Consider the following 12408-nt stretch of genomic DNA (forward strand, 5'->3'; position numbering starts at 1 on the left):
GAGGTGTTTTGATACACACCGTAAACCCAGCAATTTTCTATCATTTTGCTACCATTGAGCTGTGGCCACTGTTGGCGGCAATCGAGCCGGAACCCACGAAAATTTTTTCGCGCGTTTGAAGTACCACATCAGATATTAGGATTATACACTGTGTACTTGCTACCTGTAGGGCAAAACTGGGCAACTTTTATTTTTTTCAAGAAGCCTCTTTCCAGCAAGCAACCTACTGGAACTCATTTGGGGTTTTTTCTTGCAGGATGTGTTGCAAGGCTACAGCCTGACAGCTGCTGTCACTGGTAAGCATTTTGTAAGGCACTTCAATGGAATGAGTAGAGAAAAAAAAGTTATGAATAAATCAAATCTTAACAAAAAAATTAGACATGGGAATATCCTCCACAAGCTTATGCCTCGAGAGTGCAGTATCGCTTGGGTAAATATGTGGCTGTATAAGATAGGCATTCGGACAAGAAGCAAAATGAAAGAATCGATTTTTCAGTTATGTATAACTTATTTGTATTTCAATTTTTCTGCGGCTGCACGTGGATAAGTTTTCAATGGAAAAGGTAAATCATTCACTGTAATGAACGCAACATCACTCTTCTAAATATCTGTCGCAGTCAATGGGGGCAGCAATTCAGCTGGTGTCGGTGTCGTCGTCGGAGCTAGCCTGGTTATCATTTGCCTCACAGTGGCAGTAATAGCCACGATGTTCTACTGCATTAGGTGAGTACTTTATTTAGTGCAGTAAATTTCATGTCTTCAAAGCGAGCTGACTGTCTGCCATATTTATTGCCCTTGTGAGCTACATACACAAGGTACCATTTTTTCCTCTCGCAGGTACCTGTGCAAACGGTGATGCCAGTTTATTACGAAAGTGTAAGAAAAATAAACAGCAGGCATCGGCTATCCTTCCTCAAATAAACTAATATAGAGCGTCACGAAAATTTTCCATATTGAATGTTGCATTGCACTAAGCGTTTAATTTGCTACAGATATTGTGGCGGACAGCTTTCTCGAGCGCTTAATCAAGTCACCGTTTCGTCAATGGCGTTTACATATGGCCGCACTCACCAATAAGGACAGTTTCATGAACCTATACTGACATAACCAACTGGCAGTCATCCTAAATGACATTCTTTTTTAAAGCCTGTGACTCATATGTTGTGTTTCGGGCAACACATGCCGAGGCGCTGCAAGACCGTGTTGATGTTTGGCGAGCCCTGGTGCTATACTTGCCGGCACTCTGCGCACAAATCTCCATACAGCGCGCTTCGCCTTCAAATAATGGCTTTGAGTAGCGGGTGGTGACGCCGCTAAAGCTGATAGTTTGGATGGAGCAGCGGTGGCGGCGCCTGGTATATCTGACCACAAGCTTATATATTTTTGCAGGGAAGCTTCAAGGGTAACACATCAAAATTGTGAAGCATTAAAAAAATTAGGGACTTCGCAAAGGCTGATATATCAATCAAAATTACCTAGACACGCATCTTGACATAATTGATAATGATGTTGAACTTTCATGGAAAAGACTTCAGGACGTCGTAAAGTTCCGCACTGAACACTTTGTAACGTTAAAGTGTGTAAGACAGCAACGGAACAATGTTTGAATAAATAGAGAAATCATTCAAACCAAGTGTAAAGTTAAAAGACTGAGAAAGAGGAGCAAATCAACGAGTCCACAGTTTGAATAACTGAAACAAGAATCATTGATACACTTCAATGCTTATTTTTAAAGTCTGTTTACTGAACAAGGACAAACTAAGTTTTTATGTAGCCCTACGACGAATAACATCATCACGCGTGAGAGTGTCCTGGTGCTGCTCCAAAATGCAAATATAAAAAATTGGCTGCTCCTTCTAATATTCCTAATACCTTCTTAAGGTGACAACCTGAACAAATATTCAACTTTTTCTCTAAGTGTTTTCAGTGGTCGTTAAACTCAGGAGCAATACCGGCAAGCTGGTGCATGGCTCGCGTTGTGCCAGTATACAAGAAGGGAGGCCGTGCAACAGTTTCAAACTACTGACCTTTATCTACTACTAGCACAAGCTGTAAGCTTTTGGAGCATATTGTCGCTCGTTTTATACTCGAGTTTCTGAAAGATCGCAATATATTGACACACTTTCAACCAGAGATAGGTTCTTTAGCACTAATATTGAATTATCTCTTTCTAGTGATCCAAAAAAACTTTGGTTGCACCTAAGTCAAAGAAAACAGCAGATAGAGAACATTATGCTAATGGAACTGAAATAAGTGATGCTCAAGGCATTGCGAAACACTTCAATGCTTATTTTTAAAGTCTGTTTACTGAACAAGGACAGACTAAGTTTTTATGTAGCCCTACGACGAATAACATCATCACGCGTGAGAGTGTCCTGGCGCTGCTCCTAAATGCAAATATAAAAAATTGGCTGCTTCTTCTAATATTCCTAATACCTTCTTAAGAGGACAGCCTGAACAAATATTCAACTTTTACTCTAAGTGTTTTCAGTGGTCGTTAAACTCGGGAGCAATACCGGCAAACTGGTGCATGGCTCGCATTGTGCCAGTACACAAGAAGGGAGGCCGTGCAACAGTTTCAAACTACAGACCTTTATCTACTACTAGCACAAGCTGTAAGCTTTTGGAGCATATTGTCGCTCGTTTTATACTCGAGTTTCTGAAAGATCGCAATATATTGACACACTTTCAACCAGAGATAGGTTCTTTAGCACTAATATTGAATTATCTCTTTCTAGTGATCCAAAAAAACTTTGGTTGCACCTAAGTCAAAGAAAACAGCAGATAGAGAACATTATGCTAATGGAACTGAAATAAGTGATGCTCAAGGCATCGCGGAACACTTCAATGCTTATTTTTAAAGTCTGTTTACTGAACAAGGACAGACTAAGTTTTTATGTAGCCCTACGACGAATAACATCATCACGCGTGAGAGTGTCCTGGTGCTGCTCCAAAATGCAAATATAAAAAATTGGCTGCTCCTTCTAATATTCCTAATACCTTCTTAAGGTGACAACCTGAACAAATATTCAACTTTTTCTCTAAGTGTTTTCAGTGGTCGTTAAACTCGGGAGCAATACCGGCAAGCTGGTGCATGGCTCGCGTTGTGCCAGTATACAAGAAGGGAGGCCGTGCAACAGTTTCAAACTACAGACCTTTATCTACTACTAGCACAAGCTGTAAGCTTTTGGAGCATATTGTCGCTCGTTTTATACTCGAGTTTCTGAAAGATCGCAATATATTGACACACTTTCAGCATGGATTTCGAAAAGAACTTTAAATGATGATACAACTAAGTAACAATTGTGCCTGAATTTTTCCAAGCGCTTGATTTATTCGGGCAACTATGTATACTGTTTCTAGACATTAGTAAAGCGTTCGACAGGGTGCCGCATAGAAAATTATCATATAAACTGACAAAAAAATGAACTACAGAGTGATACAATACAGTGGATTCGTGCTTACCTAACAGAGAGCAATTTGTCAATGCCCGCAACTGCAGTTTTGGTGCCCGACCAGTCACCTCGGGAGTTCCTCAGGGCAGTGTGCTAGGGCATTTATTGTTTTCAATATATGTTAATGATATAATAAATGTTATTTCTGCAAATGTGTCTATACAGTTATACGCGGATGATTGTGTCATTTTTAAGAAAGTTGTGTGACGTGATGATCATGAAGTGGTGCAGAGATGCCTAGTAGCAAATTCTGAGTGGTGGACGAATGGGGGCCCCTTCGCGGTGGTCTAGTGCCTAAGGTACTCGGCTGCTGACCCACAGGTCGCGGGATCGAATCCCGGCTGCGGCGGCTGCATTTACGATGGAGGCGGAAATGTTATAGGCCCGTGTGTTCAGATTTGGGTGCAAGTTAATGAACCCCAGGTGGTCAAAATTTCCGGAGCTCTCCACTACGGCGTCTCTCATAATCATATGGTGGTTTTGGGACGTTTAACCCCAGATATCAGTCAATCAACGAATGGGGGAATGCAGCTAAATGCGGAAAAACCCGTATTCTTACGTGAAACAAGGAAAATATGGCTCAGTAGATTTTATTATCAATTTCAAAACAGAACAGTAACGTAAGTCTAAAAATGCAAGTGCCTTGGAAAGTCACAATTACCAATAAACTAACATAGACAACTCATATCTCAGATATCTGCTCAACCGCCTTAAATAAACTTTGGTTCGTAAGTACAAAACTCAAATATGCACGAGTAAAAACTAAAATATTAGCTTATACTGTAATTGTAAGATCTCAATTAGAATATGCTGCCTCAGTTTGGGACCCACATACTAAAACTGATATTCTGAAACTTGAGCAAGTTCAGAAAAAACATCTGTGAGATTTATATACGGAACACATGCCAGGCATGATTCCCCATCATCATTGATGTCACAAAACCGAATACTGATACTACAAACGCGCAGGAACCTTAATCGTCTCTTACTACTACACAAAACCCTTGCTGCGAAAAATATTATGGCATTGCCCCTTCAGTTTGCGGACCTACTACAAGGAAAACAATACACAGGCACGAACATTTGCTCGTGCCGATTTTCGCCCAGAACAAACGCTCACAAGTACGGTTCTTTTTTTTCGCTGAACAGTGAGTGATTGGAATTGCCTATTTATTGAAGTTCATGAGTCGAATGATTTTATGGCTGCCTTGGCACACCATTGTTTTAGTGAATTTTTGCTGAAAGGAAAGGGTGATTGCTGCTTTTTTATGCATTACGTTTATTTTGTATTGCATTGTATTCACATTCATATAGTTTTTTGTTTTTTTGTCTCTCTTGTTTTGATGCCCCTGCTGCTGGGCCAAGGTATTTGCCTGCACTATTTCTAAATAAAATAAACTAGTTTTGTGGAATACCACCAGGCGGTTCTTGCCACTTACTTAGCTCTTTTGGAAAGGCTACCATTACAGAAAAGCGTCAGTCAGCATAAAAATGACAACAATGCTGAGTCCACACTTAAGGGGCTTTACACCTCACTTTTTGACTACCAAAGAATTCTCGCCAAGCAGCTTTAGGAATTCCGACAAACCAAAAACGCCAACCGGGTCCACAGAATTCGAGCCGTCACCAGGCACCTCAACGATCATCATCGTCATCATTGATGGTGGATGGGACGAGACAGAGATTAATCTTCGCCTCATCCCCCCACCAGAAGAAAAAATGCAAGATAACCTTTAAATAAAGTTTATTCAATGACTCGAGCATTTGATCGAATTTGTTTTTCTATGCCTGCAGGAAGCGGCGGCAAACTATCTACCGCTCTGAAAGCTCCACAAGGCAAAGCATGAAAGTTCTATCGAGGCTGTCCAAGTGTAAGTCATCATTTTTATCAGGCTTGTGTTCAAACATATAGACACTAAACAACCGCTCACTATGTCACTCAGATGATTCCGCTTGTTTCCCATAGCAATATTATGGAAATATATAATTTTTGTAAGGGACCACATAGGCTCATTGAAGTAGTATTCCAATAGCAAGAAACGCTTCAAGGAGGTAAAATAGGGAATTACACTTTAAACATGTCAGTAAACTACTTAGTAACTACCGTATGCTTGTTCATTTGCCGAGCGGACAAGAGCGTAGCACATGCAAAAGAAAATGGAAAAGCAGTTTGGATGAGAACTGAAGTAGTACTGTGTATGATTTAACCGATCAATCTAACTCACTGAAATCCTTCGCTGGTTTCTGAATTTTTAATCCTTTTCTCGTCGTCTCAACTAACCTGATCACTGCTTTTTGGTCGTACGCTATTCAGAGTCATGTGCTTGTGAGAAGTAAAATGATTTGCAGAAGGGAACAGTTGCGCAGATAGTTCTAGTCAGTGATACACTTGATACGATCAAGTTAAATGTGGCGTTCTGTCGTTATATCTATTTCACTGACATGCAGCCAAGCTTACGCAGTAAATTTCGGCTGCAGCAAGATGAAAAATAAAAATCTGCCAAACAAAAGGAAAGTTCACAAAACCTCATTTACCTCGTACTAACCAGCTGAATGAAAATATGTCATCCGTATGTTGTGGCAACGCCTCCTCTGTTTTATCAATGCTAGCCAGATGCATCCGAGCCAGCCATTCACCACCCTCTTCTCTAGCCCTTCCCTACTCTCGCCCATCACCTAGCCTTTGTGAGAGCTTTGCGGTCATGGATAAAAGAGCCCCTGATGCAGTGCCTCACAAAGTACCTCACACAAAGTAATGTTTCGCCCAGCAGTCCGTGCTTCTCAAGTAATTTTTGTTCAGTTGTGTGCAGATCCGCGGGGCGTCGTCTTGAATTCCTCGTGTTCACTATGTTGGCGGTCACACTGCCTCTGTGAAAGATACGGTGTATTGCGATAAAGAGTCACCGTTCGTGGCGCTATCCGGGCAACGAATGGGGAAGCGTCACTGCAACGCTACTACATGCGCTGTGTGGTGATGAGGCGGCAACGTTGCTTAGAGCCATTAAATAGGAGCGCGATGCAACAAATCTCACAGACGTATGATATAGGAGTGGGAAACACGTCTATCGCCTCTCCGGGTGGATAGTGCTCGGAAGCAGGTGTAACATAACCATCGCGACCCCTCATATACCATTGCATCACGACCACACTCAGAACTAAGGTGAACCGGCAGTCCCCGTTGACAAGCGCGCATTCGCACTGGCATTGAAAGAAACAAAAGTCACAGCTTAGCCGGAAAAGCAAAGCAATGAACGCGATAGCAACAAATTGGAAGGTCACGTGCAGACTCTCAAGCAGGTCCAAACGTTTCTCGTGTTTCCCACGCACAAAAGATGCACAAAACATACTTACATGTACAGATGAACGTGAATATGCGCATCAGTTGTTACTTTGTGATGTCCAAAAAGCGCACCCTTTTCGCAAAAGGAGACTGTGCAACAATTGCAGTGACATTCTTGCGCCCGGTAACTGCAACAGAGTCGTTCCGGTCAAAGCTCAAGGCCAGCCTAGGTGTACAATCTTCCCCACCGCGAGATAAGCACGCGTGAGCGTCCACCCTGCCCTCTCTCCACGGGGCAAAGTACACTTGGGAGATGAGAGCGTGCGCCGCACCGTCATGACGATGTGGCAACGCGCGCTCAATGTGCCATCTTGCTGATAATGCTGAAAATACGACAGTTTCCTCCAAGATTCCCATCACGAGGGGTAAGTAGTAAATATAAATAGGTTGCCGTTTGAACATTTAAGGAGGTGCTCCTTTGTGGCTCAGTGGCTAACGCCTTCCACTCACGATTCAGAGGTTTGACATCCGATTACGCGCACCGGAATCTTTTTCTGGATTATTTTTATCTTTCATGCGTTTTCATATATATAGATACCTATTCATATACGGTGAGTGAGAGCAACGCTGACGCCGGTGGCAACATCCAGCCGACAGTGTCCATATAATTGCTATCGTAATAAAAGGAGGCGTCGGTTGTGGCCGGTTTTATCACAGTATCATCTAAGTGTGACCAAAACACTTTTTTGGAAGTAGTGGATGCCCCAGAGAAAGGACACCTAAATTTTTCTTGACTTGAGAAGATTTCTTGTGATTTTATTGTGATAGCAATTATATGGACACTCTCAGCTGGATTTTGCCGTCGGCGTCGATGTAGGCGTTGATGTCATGCACCATATATGTATACGTATCTATATATCCGAAAACGCAAAAAAGAAAAAAATCAAGAAAAAATTGGCCCCGTATCTGCATGTTGATCTGCAAATGTCGTCGAAAGACGATAGTCTTGCTTGTGGAGAGAGTGAACAAAACATTTATTTGATGTTCTGCGCAAGAAATTGGTGAATGGTATTCTGGAGGCGCTGTGCTAGAGTGCCTCGAGCGTGCAGCGGAGGTGAACGAGCGCATCAAGTCATGTCACACGTGAGACATGAGCGCTATCTGGCAGTTTTCTTGAAAAATGAAGCGCATCGCTTTGAGACGGGCGTGCGCGCCCATCTCAGAGGTGATAGGGTGTTGATAGCAAGGCGACTGGTAGGTGCCACCACCGTGTTGTCTTAGCAAAGAGTTGGAAACATTCGCCTTTTTGTGCAAGCGTTGCATGGTCAGCGAAGCGGGATAAATGCTACGCTCGTTAGAATTACTTCTGTATGCCTTTTCTAGTAAAATACGCACATATGTGTTGTTATAGTGCCTCAGATATGTGCAATCATTGCTTTTCAATTGACAATCGCTAAAGTATGACCGCTGAAGCTTGAGCAACATTGGTGGGCGCTGCGGATGGGGTCGGCTATTTGGGGTATCGGCTGGTGCCGTACAGAGTACCCGGTACCGTTAGAAGTGGACAAACAAACAAATGTACAGACAGACAGACATACTAAATTTTTTGCGTGGAAGGTCCCCAGAAAAAGACTATTGTCTTTAAAAACACTCTAGTGCGCGGAATCAAGCGTGGGACTTCTGCGTCATGAAAACGAGGCGTTAACCACTGAGCCACCCCGTAGAACGTTCTTCACCATTCTAACGGGAAGCTATTTATATCTACCACTTACCACTGCTGTGTTTTTGGCATTACCAGAAAGATGGCGCAATGAGCGCACATCCCCACATCACGCAGCCGCGCCCGCTCTAATCTTCTACGCGTAGTTTGCCCAGCTTATAGGAAAAGAGCTACGCTCCTCGCACGCCCTTATCTCTCAGTGCCGAGGAGGGGAGGATCGTACACCTTGGCTGGCCTCGGGCTTTACATGGAACAATTCTGCTTTAGTTACCGGGCGCACAAAGGTCACTACAATCATTGCAGCCTCCGTTCGCGAAAAGCGCGCGCTTTTAAGGCTCAGCGAAGTAACAAATGAGACGCTTATTCGCGTGCATCCGTACCTGTGAGTACGTTTTGTGCGTCATTTCCGCGCGAGAAACGCGTAGCACGTGTTGATCTGCTTTTCATTTTGGGCGTGACCTTTCAAATTGTTGCTATCGCGTTCATTGCTTTGCCTTTGGGGCAAAGCTGCGACATTTTTGGTAATGCTGCCTAAATGAGAGTACAGAGGCTTTAGAGCAACACGCAATGAACTCACCGGGGTAATCACGAACAACGCGATCTATGTACAAATAAAAACAGTTTTGTATTAAGTTGACAGACCCAATATCAGTGCTGGTTCTGGCAAGATCTTAAATCCCAAAAGTCTAGACTCCTAGCCTTGTTAATCTGCCATAAGGCTAAGAGTGCGTTATACACGGGCTGTTACAATAAGACTGGGAAGCTTGATGATGTTTAACATCCACAAATGTTTTTAACAATGAAGAGACTGCGTCTGGTAAACAGTGGCAACCGATGGGCTTCGCAAGCTACTTATGAAGAAAATACCTATATCTTTCGCCAGGAGCATAGCCAGAATCTTTTTTTTTGGGGGGGGGGGATGATGGGAGGGCGGCTTTTTAATTTTGGCGACGGCACCCTTTTGAAATGGTCATTTTTCGCTATGTCATAGCGAAAAAAAAATATCAGGGGAGGGGAACGGGCCCGATGTGCCACCCCCTGGCTTCGCCCCTGTTCTTCATGCCTGGCACGTTATTTTTTGGCTGCAGCGATGCTGGAAAGCGCCGTGCACATAAAAACAGTTTGCATTTTGTCATTAACGCTCGCGTGATCATATTACGCATACGCATAACTTTAATTGCGCTTGATTTCTCATATACTTTTCCTTCATGTGTGGCATCTATTATTTGAGTACAGCTTTCTGACTGTGCACTACGGTCACGACTTCTGTGCTTTTTTTCTCTCTCTTGTAGCTGGTGGAAACGTAACATCAGAATCAAGTCCAATGATAACCAAGGACAGCAACGATTATCTCATGATGGCAGTCGTTACCCATCACGGCCTTCCCTCGAAGCCAGTCTCTGTGCTTCGGCTTCAGGAATACATCAGTCATGGTGAACGGACTGGCTTCCTCAAAGAAGAGTACATGGTAGGGATGCCTTCAATTCGCAGCTTGAATGAAGGATTACGGTTGGCTGAATGATGCTACTACCTCATTTATGCGGGTATAAACACTATCTTCCTGCTAGTAACACAACAATTCACAGTTTCCCCGCATCGGTGAAGAGACTTGAATGTGACAACAAAAAATCATGAAGCTATACGAAGCAAGACTAGCAGCTGAGAACTTTAGAATCTGATATCACTTAACCCTACCAAAAGATAAATTAAGAGAATACAGCAGCTTCAGGAAGCGATGCGGTGTTTGTGGTATTTGTCGCCTCAACGCGAAGTAGGCCGTAAGAGCTCAGCGCGTGGTAAGGTAGGACCTGTTTACGAATCCCGGCCGATATTCAACCGCAACCTCTTCAGCAAAGAGCCTGCTGCATTCAAAGTTGCAATCAATGACACTTTGTTAAACCACACTTCTTTTTTCTCTCCAAGATTGAATGAAGTTGCCACCTGGTGGCCACTGGCTAAAGCTCACCTAACATGAATTGCTCCCTGCGTCATCTGCTAGCCACATAAGGCTAGCATATATGTGCGTGTGTCATGTTTTTTTCAAAAGGTGGCTTGTCCGGCTTGGTCAGTGAAACTTGTTACTATTTAGCACTACAGAAGCAGTGGGCCTTGCTCGCCTCTATATCCATGCAATAAAATTAGATAGTGCCCTTCCCGAGACTGCTGTATATCGTCCTCATACCCTCCATTCGCCAGGATCATTTCGGTGCAGTTATCACTTTGTAATTGAAATACATCGTAAAGTGCCATTTGAATCATGCCAAACATGAGGAATATTAGATATTATGTGAATGTAGCCTTTCGTTTTTTTGTTGTTACGGAATTTTGTTTGTAAGTTGTGTAACTATGGGGCTTTTTCTTATGTGTTATGCAACGAGCTTTATATGGGCTTGAGATAATATTTTATTGTAAGGTCCTGGTCACACCATAGGAAAATATATCTGTCAAAGAAAGTCTCCCACTTCGGGTGCTTAAATTGACGCTTAAAATGAGCAGAAGGTGGAATGACATGGAGGTGGTTATACTTGAGTCACCATGTGCAATTCAGACATTGGACGAACTTTATATGGACGCACCCTTGTACTTACATTTGCGTTCGCTTGGAGGAATCCAGATGATCAAAAGTAATCCTGACAGTGTGCTTAACAGTTATGTTGCATAATTTCACGCAAAATTCATGTTTTTTATTTAATAATCAGTGCTTCGTGTTGTTATAGGCTGGCGGAAGGCGCAGACATTATTCGTCCGGAAAAATATATTTTCCCCCATCAAGTAACCGAACCTTTGTTGCTTCACTGCCACACTTATTGAGGAAAGCTGTGTGTTGAACTGTTACCTCTCTATACTGTTATCGGAGTAAGAACAAGCGTGCTGAAAGGCTGTCAGCCGCGCAGCTTTACTGAACAACTTATCAACTGTCCTATGTTCATTTCATGGAGAACTGAATTTAAAAAAAATGTGGATGCATACTTCTGGTTATTGCCAAAAAATATGGGATTTCTTTTTTTTTTACCATCAAAGAGCAGTAGTGCGTAGTAGGCGAGACAGACGCTCAGCACATAATGAGAAAACGCAGATAGTCGCGAAGCGCGAACATTCTTTTTAATGGCAGATTGCGTATCTCTTAAAACTAGTAGTAGTAGTAGTGAGGTTAGGTGAGCTTCGTGCATCCATTAGGCAAGGAATGCATGAGGCAATGAATTATTAATAAATTATTAGTGAGGACTGCTCATAACACCACTTCTCTTCTATCCGGCTGCAAATGTGGAGAAAATAACAAATAGCGTGGTTACCATGGCTTCCGCCGACTTAATTTCTGGCTCCTTTTCAGGGTAGCCTGATGGTGTCCCTCGGTTGAGTTTCTGAAGTAGTTTGCAGACTTAGCATGGTTCTGTGTTAGAATACCCGACTTACATGCAGAGTGCTTAGGTTCCATTCTTGCTGGAATAATATTTTTTGATCTTTACATTCATCGGGTCAACGCCGCTTATGTTGATTCTCTTAAGGTTCTCATCATAAAATTATTAGTCTGTTCTCGTCAATTCGGGGTATATATAAGCTGGCTATCAGCTGTGGTGCATACCCTAATATTGCAGCCGTGGTACACCGGTATATGCCTTACATGCGTAGACCATAGATATAAAAATTATCTAATTAGGAAAAGGGAGGACCGAAGGTTACTGATGGGAAGATTGGTGAGGGGGGAGGGATGACAGGCACACACTAAATAATGGACACCGAGCCGCTGCTAATTGTGAAATGGGCTAATGTGACAAGCTGCTGGGGGTTCTCTCGGATGTCCTTTTGCACTGCTTCTCAATAGAAATGTAAGAAATATGGCATTCTTCCTTCGATAATGATGTAGAGCAGGACAGTGTACAATGAGGTGCTCTATGTTGGCCATGCATGAACAATGGCAAAATGTACATATGCAGGGGATGGAGCTGTCCATT

At 42.9% G+C, this 12408-nt stretch overlaps 1 protein-coding gene across 5 annotated transcripts in view; it reads left to right on the plus strand.

Moving 5' to 3' along the window:
* Nucleotides 1-12408, plus strand: part of LOC142786439 (receptor-type tyrosine-protein phosphatase T-like) — a 253813-nt gene that overhangs the window by 171038 nt on the left and 70367 nt on the right. For all 5 annotated transcript variants that reach the window (XM_075884122.1, XM_075884121.1, XM_075884119.1 and 2 more), the window contains 4 exons: nucleotides 257-296; nucleotides 618-723; nucleotides 5250-5326; nucleotides 9748-9923. In XM_075884122.1, the coding sequence (XP_075740237.1) occupies nucleotides 257-296; nucleotides 618-723; nucleotides 5250-5326; nucleotides 9748-9923 (399 nt within the window). The remainder of the gene's footprint in view (nucleotides 1-256; nucleotides 297-617; nucleotides 724-5249; nucleotides 5327-9747; nucleotides 9924-12408) is intronic.

This window comes from Rhipicephalus microplus, unplaced genomic scaffold (genome assembly GCF_043290135.1).
Source record: "Rhipicephalus microplus isolate Deutch F79 unplaced genomic scaffold, USDA_Rmic scaffold_24, whole genome shotgun sequence".
NCBI lineage: Eukaryota > Metazoa > Arthropoda > Arachnida > Ixodida > Ixodidae > Rhipicephalus > Rhipicephalus microplus.